The sequence below is a fragment of the Coturnix japonica genome, chromosome 5 (genome assembly GCF_054131305.1).
Source record: "Coturnix japonica strain WE chromosome 5, WE-NBRP24, whole genome shotgun sequence".
Classification (NCBI taxonomy): domain Eukaryota; kingdom Metazoa; phylum Chordata; class Aves; order Galliformes; family Phasianidae; genus Coturnix; species Coturnix japonica.
Window position 1 is genome coordinate 9,596,693 of NC_140667.1, and position 14,709 is coordinate 9,611,401.

Consider the following 14,709-nt stretch of genomic DNA (forward strand, 5'->3'; position numbering starts at 1 on the left):
ACTGTCTGTTTAAATTGAAAATGTCACTGCAGCAGACAAAGATGATATGAGGGTGGATTTGGCACCCATTTACAAAAAAATCTAATTGGATGATGTGCAACTAAATTGGTATGTCGGTTATGCTCTCTGTATAGCTTGATCATGCGTCACTGGAGCATGGTGCGTTTCTGGTGAAGTTGGAAGGTAATTTTTGGAAAAGTGGAGTTCCCTGCTGTAGGCAAAATGCTGATGTATCGTTTATAAATGCCAACAGCAGCTACTTTTAAATTCTTCCCTAGAGATGTCTTGAAATTTCAGTTTAATGATTTCTTACCTAAGTAAGAGATAAAAACTCACTGTATCTGAACAATCTCTGCAGCTAACATTCTATTTCATGGAAGGGTTACTTTTTGGATCCATTGAATAAGTAAACTTCCTATAAACGTTGTTTTGCTTATTTTTCTACATTTACCACTGTCACATTTCCTTCTAGCAACACAGCTGTTTTCTTATACAGTTGTATGTCTGCATCGCAACCTCACCTTACTTTTTCAATGCTTTCCCTGTACTGCTCACCTCTAAATCATTTACTGTTTCATAGTTAACCTAAAGCATGCAGCGAGGCTATTGAAACAACAAGAAATTACTGCTGCAATTGTCTGAACCACAGTGCCCCAGAAAGCATTCTGAGCCAGCAGGAGGAGGGGAGGCAGTGTTCACGCGGCTGCCTGAGATCATCTTTGGGATTCTCTGAGCATATCTGTGCTCCTTTGTCACTAGTGCACCTCCCTCACTTCATGAGCATGTTACTGTACTTACCCAAAAGGGCAACAAAACCACCAGTTTCAAAATTGAACTGCTTTGGAAAAACATTGTATTCCTTTCTGGCAAATACAGCATTAAGCATTTTATTATCTTCTTACCAAGCAGTGTTTTATAGAATCTTTGTTATTTAAGATTAAAAGCAGGAAAATACTGAGTAAAGCCAAGCAATGCAATGTGTTTAGGGCTGATGATTTGTGGGATCGACATAGTATGTTCTGTGCTGGGAGGAAAACAGATGATCTTCTGTTTTTTACTTCAGAGGCATGTATATATTTGAAGTGTACAGATAAGAATTAGCTTTTAAAGTCTTCTCTTTTTTGTAAATGAAATTAACTATTAAGCTGCTAATTGCTGAACACTGTTTCAGCGCTGTTGGATTTTAAAATGGGTACACGAGGATGGCTGCTTGTAACTAACTATTTGATGGTTCTTCCTCCTATTTGTTTCATTTCTGAGTAGTGTGTTTAGTTGGGTTGAATTACTGGCAGTTCTAGAATACTGCAGCAATCAAGAATCTAACTGCCAGAGTTAAGTCAGATGTCTCCACCTTGTGGTGGCAACTTTGGACTGAGCGTCTGTAGTGGCTTGAGACAGGTTTTTCTGTAGTTTCTTTAGAGGCAAGACCCAGCATCCCTGCCAGACAGAGATTTCCTATCCAGTTCAGTTTATTTCTCCATGTAGTCTGTGTCTATTTCTTGTGAGTGCCTTAGTGGTGGTTATGTCATTGTACTTGTTAAGCTGTGAAGAAAAATGACTGTTTGCAAAAATGTAGTAATTTGATTACAGTGTTAAAGTTAGACTTTTTACACTAGTTTTTGTTATTAATAACTGTTTTTATCATCATAGGCATGAGTTGCTTGAGGAAGCCAGAAGACAAGGTTTACCTTTTGCACAATGGGATGGGCCTACAGTAGTTGTATGGTTAGAGGTAAGCAGTCCCTCCAAAATAGATTAATAATGAATATACTTATTTTTAAGGAACTTAAGATTTTGGGGCCTGGAGTGTTTTCCAGATTTGGTTACTTTCTTTTTTGTTTTTCAGCTGTGGGTAGGGATGCCAGCCTGGTACGTGGCTGCATGCCGAGCAAACGTGAAAAGTGGTGCTATTATGTCAGCCTTGTCTGATACAGAAATACAGCGTGAAATTGGGATTAGTAATCCCCTGCACAGACTGAAGCTGAGACTGGCCATTCAGGAGATCATGTCACTAACAAGTCCATCTGCCCCTCCCACCTCAAGGACGGTAAGGAAAGTGATTGAGCACTAGGCATCTTTCAGAACCATTAGAATTTCTAAATCTTCTTTCTTAATTAAGTAACAGAAAGGACTTGAGCTTGAAGTAAGAGTTTCTGGAAACATCAAATTGTAGGGAGAACAATATTTCTTCCTTTTCTGGTATTGAAATTAAATAAGAATGGTGCTTTCTTTAAGACTAGTTTGTATCAGTGTAATTATTCAGTTAAAATTGAAATTAGTTGAAATTAGGTATCCACTTATCTCTTATATGCTATGTTAAATTTAGTTTTTAAGTTGGTTTGAATTCCACCTCTCAAGTCTGTGTACTCTGCAGTCTAAAGTTATTTTGGGGTTTTCTGGAGTTATGCATAAGACTACAAATACATTTTTTGGATTAGAGCGCAGCCAAATGTTTGTCTGCTGATTACATTACAATGAAAGTTATTTATCTCATTCAGTTGTGTAATATCTTTGAAGAAAAGTGATCTGTGTTAATTGCCTTTTATTCTATGCTGTCATGTTAGATAGATTGGCCTATACTTACGACGTTAGAAACCACTGCTTTTGCCCATGCCTGCTCCTTATATGTACCGATTGCTTATATGTTCTGCAACCTTTCCTCTTTGTTACTGCTTTCCTTTCATTGGATGTGATTGGTTCACTGTGGGGTCATGTTAGACCACGGGAAATGTCTGGGTAACACATGAAGAAATGGAAAATCTTACAGCCACACAACAAACGGTTAGTTTATGGTGTTGCCACTTCTGTTTGTTAGAGTGCTTTTCCCACTTTTTGAACTACTGAACCAAGGACCTTTTGGTCTTCTTTCTATCTTTTTAAAAAATTAACGCATTACGATTCTGCATTGTGGCTTCTTCTAATCATTAACCTTGTAATTTGTATACTGATGGGTTTTTTTTCCTGACGGGAAAGAAATCAACATTGATAAGACTATGTGAAAAACAAAAATCAAAAACCACGCAAAATAACAAAAAGTGTACAGAATCTGTAAAAAAGAGCTCTGACTTGATTTAACTAAGAGAGAAATTGATTTATTTGTGCAGAAATTTCTCTTCCAAAAAAGTTAATCAGTAAATGGGTTTTCCAAATTCTTATGGGGCGATGAGTGTCTTGCGTATTTTTCACAATGCATGATGCTTGCACTATGTAGATCGTTTTGTATGCAGTAGACTTAGAGTTTGCAGTGCATCTTTAACTTTTGTCTCTTTACTAAACTTAAATACTAATACACGTGTTCTTTTGCTTTTCTAACCACGTAACAGGAAGATGAGGAGGGAAGCTGGGCTCAGGTTGGAAACTTTATGTAATATTATAGTCCACAAGTAATCTATCATCATAATTATCATGAAAGAATCTGATTTTATTTGTTTGCCTTTTCATTTAGTGACACTTGGTATAACATGAGAAAGTGGGAAACTGCATGTTTACATAGTACAGAGCTGTATTATTTAGGCTATTTTGAAGTGTTAGTGTTTTTTAGATCTCACAAGATTTGATGGTTCTTCATGGAAAAATTTGTAAATTATTAATTACATAGTTTATCACAAAAAAAGGTTAAGGTATTTTTAATAGGAATGTTAGAGGAAAAATATCCCACAGGCTTTGTTTATCATTAGCTTTCAAAAATATTTGTTCTAAAGCTTTTGAATATCCCAAATGAAGTTACTTATTCTTACTGAGCATTGTGCTATTCTATGTGTTTAACATAGTAGATCAAAGTGAAATTTAAAGATGTAAAGCCTTGAATATTTTGATGGGGAAGTGGCTCTTTGGGGCGCAAGTCCATTAAGAGTATCTGTTGCATGCAGAAAGTTCTTGCTCAACCTGGCCGCCATCACAGGTATATTGCATACTAAGCCTAGACAACTAAGAAGATTTCTGTGCACTAATTATGTAATCCTCCTTGATTGTTTTCCCTTCAAGTTGTGACAAATCCTAATTGTATTTTCAGGCATTGAGAAAGTTCAGGTTTCTTATACAGGATATATACAAAACTCAGGGTTTGCTTGTGACCTGTATCTTTGGGTGGTACAGCCTCTTCTTCCTTGGCTCTCATCCAGCTTAAACCTGTTCAAGTCCCATTAATTTTCTCAGGTGCTCATTTTCAGATTGTCAGTGTTAGCAACCATGACTTGCATCCCTATTGTGAAAGTAATGTTCTGTTTCAGTTTGTTATCTAGTGATGGCTTGAAGAAATATATTCCTGTGTCACCTTACTTTTTTCTGGAAGTTACTTCCTCTAGAGAAGAAATAAAACCTTTCCATTTTGCTGTAAAAATGATATATGCCTTCTCTTTTGAAAATAGAGAGCTGCTGGGTTTTGTTGCTTGAGGAATATTTAGATACCTAGTTTCAAGTTAAATTGTTTTCTGAAGTGTTCTACAAAAAAATGAAGGTGGAGTCTAGCCTTATAGTGAGGGCTAGCGATTAGAATCGCTGGTTCTTAAGTAGTGAACTTATTAATTTCTGCTTATATAATTGGGTCCTGTTTTCAGCTTGAAGTGATTCTTGCTACTAAAATATTTCCAATGGTACTTTTTAGTAGTTCAGTAGTTTTTAAATGTCGTTGCATTATTTTTTTTCATACTCCTTAAGGTGAAATACATGAGGGCAGTTTTACTTGCTGATCTGACTCTCTGGGCTTGCTTTTCTTCCCAAAGATTGCTTCTTCAAAAACCTACGTGTACTGATTAATATTTTTGATGTGTTTATCCATATAGCAATAAAAGTTCCATAAGCATTGTTTTATCCTTTTCTTAGACAACATATTTTAAAGAAAGTCTCATTATTTCTCATTTTAATAAGCTTTTGTTTTACTTCTTAAAAACAGACATTAGCATATGGTGATATGAACCATGAGTGGATTGGCAACGAATGGCTCCCCAGTCTGGGGCTCCCTCAGTATCGCAGCTATTTCATGGAATGTCTCGTTGATGCTCGAATGCTGGATCACTTAACTAAAAAAGATCTACGTGGACAACTTAAAATGGTGGACAGTTTTCACAGGTAAATAGGTTAAGTTGGAGACCAAACACTTTCAGCGAGTGTTTTGTTTATCTCTAAATAACTTCTTTTTCCTTTCTAAACAGAAACAGTTTTCAGTGTGGTATTATGTGTCTAAGAAGACTGAACTACGATCGAAAAGAACTTGAAAGAAAAAGAGAAGAAAGCCAATCTGAAATTAAAGGTTGGTGACCAGTAGTTAAGTTAAAGGTTAATGACTGAAGTTTTGACCTCAGTCTAAATCCATCCTGCTTGCACTGTTCTGCCTCAAAAAAAGTATTGGTTTGATTGGTATAAACACTCCTGTGTAGCCAAAAACAAATAACAACACAAACCACCAAAAACCTATTAATAAGAACATAATTGATGTTTTGATATTTGTGCTGTGTAAGTGCTAATTTGTGGAGTTTTTCTTTGGAAAAAAAATGGCAGTGTATTGACAGTATGTTGGTCTTTGAACTGCTAAAGTGTGAATGTCCTTCAGCAAAATTCAAACACATTTCCTTTCTACTTAGAATTGCAGAAAACTGTAGTAGCGTGTATACAAAAGCGTGTGCTACTAAATTGAATGCTGTCAGAACTTTAAGGTAAATAAGATTATTGAACACTATAGGAAAGCTTTTCTGTTCCCTTTTGATAGGAAATGAATTAAATTGCTGTTGGACTTTTGAGTAGGACTTAAGTATTTAGTCTGTTCTGGGTAAGATAAGCTACTTGAAAATAGTAGTGTGAAATGCAAGATCCATGTTGATTCCTACCTGCATGAACACTATTGCACAGCTGTACATTTATCGTGACTAATCTCCCAATATAGACAGAGGAGGTTGTGTAAGATCCAGTGCTGATGGATGTAGGAAAAACTGCTGACTGGAAACAATCCATTGCACTCCAAACATGAAGTGTTGCTGTCAATTCAGATCATCTCATGCACTCAAAGGGAAAAAAAAAAAAAAAGCAGGAGCAGATTAATTTGCACCCTAAATGTTAAATAACAGAATTCATTTGGGGCTATTGCTTAGCATCGTCTACAATGAGTTCTGCATACATGAAAATCAATCCCTACAGCAACACACAGAACAAGAAAGGAATGTGGGTTTTTTGTTCAGAAAAGTTGCGCTATATAAATCAAATTCTTTCCTCCACAGATGTCCTTGTCTGGAGCAATGAGAGAATGATCCGTTGGGTATCGTCCATTGGTCTCAAAGAATATGCAAATAACCTTTTTGAGAGCGGAGTTCATGGTGCACTCGTGGCCTTAGATGAAACATTTGATTACAATGCGTTAGCTCTCTTGTTACAAATACCGACTCAGAACACGCAGGTAAGCAACAATTACGTTATAGTTGATGGGTCCTTTTTGCCACTCTAGAAAGGTTAGAAATGGAAGCAACTATTTTTCTTAGGTAAGAGCATGTCTTTCTGTTCATGGCTCTAAAAAGTCTGGAAATGGAAAGTTGTTCCTAATCATTTTTCCTGTAAAGAGAAAAATCAGAGCTGTGCTTTACTTATTTTCTACTTAGCTACGGTTCTAGTTGTTAAATCTGCTTGAATGAAGAATACTGTTCGTAACATTTCCTCATGTTCCATTTTAGTGTTAGTGTAAAACATATCATTTTTTGTTGTTTGCTAGATCTTATTCTGAAATAAGTAAGTTTGAGCAAGATACCGTGAGCTTTGATATTACGACTTAGAAAGTTAAACTGCTGTTACTTTTCAACTGTTAAGAATGTTTAATACTCTGATTAGAAGATCCTAAACAGTTTGTGTTATTTTGTGTTATATTGTTAAAACACATATATATGTGTGTTTTAAAGGAAGTTATAGACTCCTGACATTTTAGCAATGTTGTTGTTTTTTTTTTCTTTCCTACTCTAAAATTTAGGCTCGTGCCGTTCTGGAGAGGGAATTTAATAACCTTCTTGTTATGGGCACTGACAGAAGACTCGATGAAGTAAGTTTCATGAGCTTTTGAGCTGGTTTATGTTTGTAGGAACTTTTATCAGAACTGTTAAGTCAAAGAATGTAGCTTTGACTAGACCTTTGTCGATCTATAGACAGAATTGTGACAAAAAATGGACTTGGAAATTCTTTGTGAATTTCTGAATGTGGCAGGTTTTTTGTGTTTTGGTAAGGTAACTTTGAATGTGAAGGCATGAGGTGATTTGCAAGTTTATCTGTAGTTTGCATAGTTAAGCCTAGCAGCAGCGCACTTGTGGTTGAATCGTTCTTTTCTATCTGAAATGTGGGAAAACAATGATCAGTGTTGCAGGTGAACTGAGTATAACTGAGAAAGTCTGTATAGGATAGTTCAAACCTTTATCCTAATAAACAGCATTTCAGATGATTGTATTTCATGAAGGCTTGTGTTGCTCTCTACTAATAGCAGTATGGAGTGATGACCAGGAATGTTTGCTCATCAAAGTAATTATTATTAGACAGTCTGTGATTTTCAGTGTACAAGCATCATTCTAATATAACAAGTCTAAAGCTCTAACAAGCTATGTATGAGAAACTGTGCTGGTGTATCCTCACCTCAAGAGTCTTGTGCAGTTTTGGGTACCAGAATTTAAAGATACGAAGCCAGACTTGCAGCCCTTGTATGGCACACCCTGATAGCCTAGTATGTATCTGTGCAAAGTTTTTAATAATATTAACAGAAAACAGCTTGAAAGTTTTCTGAGTTACTTTTCAGTAGTGATTTCTCTCTGCAGGAGATGAAGCTTTGTGGGAGGGGTGTTCTATTCTGGTTACAATGAGCAGCAAAAGTATTTTATTATGAAGATCTTTCCAAATGATGCAGGCATATGTCTCCTAATTTTAATTATAAAATGTGATACATTATATAAAATAGCAGTCAAAGGATAGAATTGTTTCTAAAGGTGAAATAGACAAGAAATCACAGTGGATGTTGTGCATTGACATTTGTTGCAAAAGGCATTTTTGGCAGAGCTAATTAAGCTGTTGTATTTAAATATAGCAAAGCGTTTCTGAAAGATTCAGATACATGAATGCAGAAAAAAATCCTTTGGGAATCTTTAACTCGTAATTACCAAACTGTTTAACCAAAGCTCTGAAGAGCAGTATTTACTACATCTAGTTGTTTTTTCTCCTCACTATGATTACCTGCAATTTGTAGCATGAGAAAATGCTGTACTTGTATAATCACTCCTGTAAAACAAAATTTGAAATTATAAACAACTGTTCAGCTTAAGAACAGTGTTCTTAAGTAGCTTTTATGATATGTTCCTTTTCATATCACTCATTCTTAGCTTGATATGACACAAATTACTCCAAATTGGGAAGTAAAAACATTAGACCTGCAAGGGTTTCCTAGATGTGCCAAAGACATGAATTGGCATAATTACTTAGATGAAGAGCCTACACTCCAGCAAATGAGCACATATTGTTGAAAACAGTGACCAGCTGCACCTGAGCTGTTGAAAATTAGGCCTTTCAATGATGGTGTATTTAACTAAATTGTCAGTAATCCTTTTAATGTTGGTAACAATCCTAAATTTTTGAACTGCTAATGTTTATCATTTTAACAGGATGACGATAAGAGCTTTAGGCGAGCACCTTCATGGAGAAAGAAGTTTAGACCAAAGGACATAAGAGGTTTAGCTGCTGGATCAGCAGAGACTCTTCCTGCAAATTTCAGAGTTACAACCTCAATGTCTTCACCCTCTATGCAGCCAAAGAAGATGCAGATTGATGGTATTTACTTTGGATTATTTGAAGCATGATGTGCTTTCTTGCTTGAGATTACAGGGGAATGAAGTTCAAATGAGCTTTTTTTGCTCCTTGAAAGCATCTGCCTTGTGCATGGTTGTATTTATAACACTGTTTAACCACAGAGTGCATTGTAATTTCAGGAACTGTATTAGATAAGGAGGTTCTTTTTACTTCATTGGAATAACAGTGATAATTTTATTTAGGAAGTTATATTAAACTGGGAAAATAAAGTGACATTTAGGTAGGAGTCTTGTAACATGACGCATGGTTTTGAATTAGTAGCAATTAGACCAACGTAACCGGTCCCACATCTGAAATGCAGTGAAATGGCATTCAGGAAATGTAATGAATGAACATTCTCAGATAATTTTGAGAATATTACAAAACTTGAGAAAAAGGGGCATTTCCGCCCCCCCCCCCCCCCCCCCCCCTTTGAGGATATTTGTAACTTCTATTTTAGAACTGATTATTAAAGCAATTTACATGGATGGATGGGTGTCCCTTCTCTCTATGTGAAGGGAAAAGAAAAAGCGAGAGCAACAAAAAACTGTACGAAAAGAAAAAGAAACAGCACTTGGAAGTGAGAATTGATCACCTGTCATACTAATTATATTGTCAGTTTAAAAGCAGTCTGTCTAATAGCATGAGAATAAAATTCTCTTTTTCTTATGAAACAAGTAAAAAAGAGATTGAAAGTACATTTAATTGGAATAGATAGGGTGTGAGTTTCCTCATAGTCTGTCAGAGCTGTCTCAAGTTCTGAGGAGTGTATTAGAGTAAAGGTCAAAGAATCGACCTTTACACCTGATGATACCACCTTTACTACCTAAAATGTCAGTTGGTTTACATTAAAGATTGTGTGTCAGTTGGCATGCAGGTTTTTTTAGGATTCTTTTTGATTAATGTATAAACTGTACAGTAAATTTAGGTTTTCTAACTTGTAACCTTTGAGTTAAATGAGTGCAGTAGCTATAATCACACTGCTGTAATGTTTTTTGTAAACTAACATGCATGCTGTGTTCTGCATGTTTTCCCATGCCTCTAAATAGGCAGTGTATCAGGAACACAAAGATTGGATTCTGCTACAGTAAGGACCTACTCCTGTTAAAGCCTTCTCCTGGTGAGTAAAGTCGATAGGTGTAATAGTAAAGCAGCTATTTATGAGTAAAGTGTCAGGTGTTTTAATAGAATGAATTGTAAAGGCTTTTCGATTTGGTGAGTAGATTGCATTTTGAACACAGCTTATTTCTTACCGAGACAACTGAGGTTCACTATTTACTTCTGTACACCGCTGTATTCCTCAGTTGTTTTTTCTCAACCACCTCAGAAAGTAACTCATGCAAAGTAACTGTGTAGAAAGCTTTGGAGTCAAAGGTGAAATGAAACAAGTAGCAAAAGTGGGGAGGAAGAGAACTAAATTAGGGATATAGCTAAAAGAAAACTCAGTTTGTGGTATTGCGATTCAGATTCTTTTGGTCTTTGCTTGGTGAAATACACTGCACTATACTTATATATTGAATTTTTATGGGGTAACTACATTGATTTCTGGCTCTCAGATGCTCCATACTATTGTGATTGTTTAGTTTGTCTGGCTGGATTTACTTACCTGCAGTCCAAAATCTGGGTAATTGTGGAACAGTGGTGCCAGTGAAGCAGCTTGATAACAAAGGATATTTAAACAAACAATGGATGTATTCTGAACAGTGAATACATATTCAGTTCTGTTTTACTTGAGGATTTGGGTTGATTTTTCTTCATCAGCTTCTGCTGTATTTTTTCATCAAACAATCTTATTTTACAAACAAGTTTGGAAACTAACATTTTTTTTGACTGTTGGATACAGAAGAAATCCAATGAGAAAATATTCTTACTGCCACTAGCAGATATCTATGGGCAATAAATTGTCCATCTCTGTCTCTTCTGTGTACAGCTTCTTTCTTTCCACCAGTAACATCCCTACCAACTCATGTATAGTGGCTGCCTTTTCTTCAAATCCTGAGCCTTTAATATACAAGTTTAGTTCTAAAAAGTTTCAGCAACTCAGACTATGTGGATCTGACAGTATATATAATATCAGTGGTTATCTTCATGTTTTTAGTTTTAAGACACCAAAGCTTGGAGTCTTCACCCATAAACGTGCTAGAAAATTCTGAAACAGTGCGGAGGATTATAATCTGGATGACCTTGAATGAAAATCTAGGAAGTAAAAATACTTGGCCTCATGTGCTTTACTTTGCAAATGAAATTAATAATCAGCAATGAAATGGTGTGTGTTGTGGCATGGCAATAATTTGGTGCATGACTGCTACGCTACTGAGTTGTTTGTAAGGAACTTAACAAATGGTTTTGTTGGGTTTTTTTTAAACATTTCATTCTAATCAGATTATTTCTTTATTTTGCAGTTTACCCACACTATTTCTACCGGTGATATGCAGCATTTTGAACATTTGGAAACCGTAACCTGTTAATACTTCTTAAATGGACACTTTGAGATATTTTATTACAGAGTTTTTAATTAGCGAATAAATTCATGAGTACTATAGAGAAAATATTTTAGAATCTAAATGTTTCTTATATTTATGTGACTTTTCATTTATATAGTTACTTACTTTTTTTTTTTCTGTTTCTATTCAGTCTACAATGAATCATTGCTGATTTTTAATCTAATTTTAGTCTTTCCAACTGAATGTACTGTAATGCTTGTATGTATATGTCCCTATAAATAATGTAGGGTTTTTGTAAATTATGCAGTTACTGTAATTATCATTGTTTTTTAATAATGAAACTGAAGGTGAAAAGAATTTTAATACCTTTGTAAAAGTATCATGACACCAAGCAGTATATATTTTGTCTTTTGGAAATGTTAGCTAGATCTGAAAACAAGTCCAGCTTTTTTTCAGACAAGCGTATGTTGTTGTTGAAGGTATGGTACATAATTGTTCTTTTCGGAAGTGTACCTTTCCACAGAGGAATTGTCAAGTAGTGGGAATTTGTCTTTATTTAAAATAGAACTTGTTTGAAAAACTGAGAAGAACTCAAACGCTACGGAACACATTTTACAAGTGATTGACTCGGTCATATCTGTGTCTCTGCTGTATTTGTATAGCATGTCTTCACAGTGACTGAGAACAAGCCATAAACCAAGAACTGTTTTTCTTAACTGAGGAAGATAGACTTCACAATAATTCCTGGTTGTAATCCACAGAGTGATTTTGTGCTAGATCTTTTTTGACTGAAAACACTTGTTGTAAGATGCTGTTAAAACTAATGTTAATGGACCAGTCACGAAGCACTGCAGTCTCACGTCAAATGACTATTGAAAATGAAGGTACAGTGTGCTGAGAACTAAAGCAGTGCAACTCCTAATCAAGGCCTTATTTTCTTATGTAAATCATATTTTGTGTTTTGTAAACTTGTTCTAAAGAGTTGTCTGGACTTTAGTTTGAACGGTTGTAGCCATTTTGGACTGTATGAGTAGATAAATGTATCCAACACTTGTAAATGGCATATTAAAAAGCCAGCAAGATTCTGTTCAGATGGTGCATTATTTATTATGCAACAATATATATATAGCATGTCTTTTTTTTTTTTCTTATTTTGTTTTCCACTTTTAACTTGCTTGTAAAACAAATTCATTGTTACTGTTCTGTTTTTCTATTAATCTTTTGTGTATTTTCAGATTATGTAACAATATGTACAGTCTACTTTTGAACTATTTTTATCACAGTATTATTTATTGCTTTCTTTCAATAAAGTACTGATGCATTTTCCACTGCCAATAAAACACTATTGAAAAGCTAAAAATCTAATTGTATGCAGGCAGATACTTCTTTGCGGTGAGTGGATATTTGTCAATAAAGCATCTTAATGACTCCTTGCTGCCCTGTAGATCTTGTTTCACATGAAGATTTTTCTCTTTTCCAGTAGGAAGAAATTTGCATTACAAGTGATTTGCTTGGGAATTGTTCAAGTTTATGTTGAGAGTTTTTTGACGGTTTTCACAAGAAAACTGCATTACTGCCTACTATTCCGCTACTTAAAGCTATGATTTACATTTTTTTTCCCCACCCCACAATTTCCCCCTCCCCTCCAATGAAACTCTGATATAATTTCAGTGTATTTTGGTCATTGTGATGAAAATTGAAGTGCTGTTACATATAGCAGCGATTGCTGCTTTGTTATTAAAATGAAATAGACAGTGGTAATATCTGGGGAGTCCAGGGATCCGATGAAAACCTGGGTCGTAGTAGGGCTGCTTCTTTCAATTAAGATGCATCATAAACTATTTCTTGTGTATAAGAGAAGACAAATAAACTTGCTGAGTAACTGCAGCGTATTTCATCACAACCTCTAGATCCAGAGCAGGATGTGGAATGCTTGGAATGGAAATACTGTGATCAATGCTGTAAACGTTGTTCAGTAATGACTATCTGTTTGATTTGCTACCTGACTTCTATATTTTCTGAAAAGCTCTCTTTCTAGGAAAAAAAACCTAAGATGAAACAGCAGAAAGAAATCTTGACTTGCTGTTTAGATGAACAGGTAAAAAAAGTACTGTGTGTATCTCTGGTCACTGGTGTGGTGGTAGATGTGTTTGAAGTCCTGTGCTGTTGCTTCTGGAAAGTGAAAATGCAGAATAGACTGGTGAAATGGGAAAATATGGTTATTACTTTAAGGCTGTGAACCCTGACTGTTACGGAACAATGGAATCAACATGAGAGCTGGAATAAATGAGCGAAATAGAAAAAGCTTTCACAAAATTGCAAAACTGTGTGTTGGTTTCCTTTGAATTACAAGGCAAAAAGCTATTCCTATCCCGAAGTTGAGAAAAACACTACTTTGTTTTAATAACACCCCACTGAGAAAGATGTTGTGACTGCGTGTGTAAAAGGCACATGGAATAACCTTTATAAATCTCGATTCAGTGATTTTTCTGTAAATGCCAAATGTCTTTAAAGGCCTCAGTTGTGCAGTGCTATGAAAACATGTGTTTGAAAATGTGAGAACCCTTTTTTTTATCTGCAATGAAGAGATGTTTCAATTATCTGAGAACTTCAAACTTTTAATGTTTCAACTTTAGAAGGCAGCTAATATCTGAACACACAGTGTGACTTCATTTCTATCTTTTCTAACCACTTTAGACAACAAGAAGTTACTTTGCTGACCATCAGACAGTGCAAGTAATTTATCATGTTAGAAAGGAGATGATTCAAAGCTGAGTTTTTCCTTGGCCTATGCCTGCTTGAAGTCCTGATGAATTTGGCCTGCCTTTAAAATGGTTCTTGCCTTCAAAAGAGCAGGCGCTGCTACGGGATCTGTTGGAACTGAGTAGTCTAAAAGGAAGTGGGTAATTTTCAGGTACAGTGTTAGATTTGGAGAATTAGTTGAGGGATTATGCTTTTGTTGAACATAGAAACTACTTTGCCTTCAAGTGGATAATGTATTTCATTTTTCAAGGCCGTGGTTTAAGTGTACTGTCTAACCTTGAGTAAGAGCATTCTCAATTTTACTAATGGTGGTTGTTTGCGTAGTGTGGCAACTGGAGTCTAACTTAGGTAGCAGCACCTGGTCTTATAGGGCATTCTTATAGGAATGGATAGAAGTGCTGCCCTCATACTCCTACAGTAACGTTAGCCCAGTTTTTAACTCTGAACATAGAGTAAATTCTATTTCACATAGGAAGAAAGGAGCCTGTTGATGCTGAGCAGACTCTAGTTTGCCTTCACGTGACTGGAGGAGCTGGTAAGTCACGCTCCTGCCTGCAAAATCTTGCAAGCTCTGTTGTCCTGGATTATTTCACAATCTCACATTGCGTGCATACATACCTAGTGATGGAGAAAAAAAATAAAAAACAAAAAAAAGCCATGTATGTCATTCCTCCTGTTTCCCCCTCCCCAAAAGATTATAAATCAT

At 35.7% G+C, this 14,709-nt stretch overlaps 1 protein-coding gene across 15 annotated transcripts in view; it reads left to right on the forward strand.

Moving 5' to 3' along the window:
• The window catches only part of PPFIA1 (PPFI scaffold protein A1), a 53,725-nt gene extending 41,052 nt beyond the window's left edge, over positions 1-12,673 (forward strand). For 4 of the 15 annotated variants that reach the window (XM_085549984.1, XM_085549986.1, XM_015863672.3 and 1 more), the window contains 11 exons: positions 1,651-1,732; positions 1,847-2,047; positions 2,719-2,781; positions 3,324-3,350; positions 4,892-5,067; positions 5,151-5,248; positions 6,210-6,385; positions 6,947-7,015; positions 8,613-8,778; positions 9,846-9,916; positions 11,199-12,673. In XM_085549984.1, coding sequence (XP_085406110.1) covers positions 1,651-1,732; positions 1,847-2,047; positions 2,719-2,781; positions 3,324-3,350; positions 4,892-5,067; positions 5,151-5,248; positions 6,210-6,385; positions 6,947-7,015; positions 8,613-8,778; positions 9,846-9,904 — 1,117 coding nt within the window. In that variant the 3' untranslated portion in view covers positions 9,905-9,916; positions 11,199-12,673. The remainder of the gene's footprint in view (positions 1-1,650; positions 1,733-1,846; positions 2,048-2,718; positions 2,782-3,323; positions 3,351-4,891; positions 5,068-5,150; positions 5,249-6,209; positions 6,386-6,946; positions 7,016-8,612; positions 8,779-9,845; positions 9,917-11,198) is intronic. The other 11 variants (XM_085549990.1, XM_015863674.3, XM_085549988.1 and 8 more) reach the window with 6 other exon arrangements.
• The last annotated feature ends 2,036 nt before the right edge of the window (positions 12,674-14,709 follow it).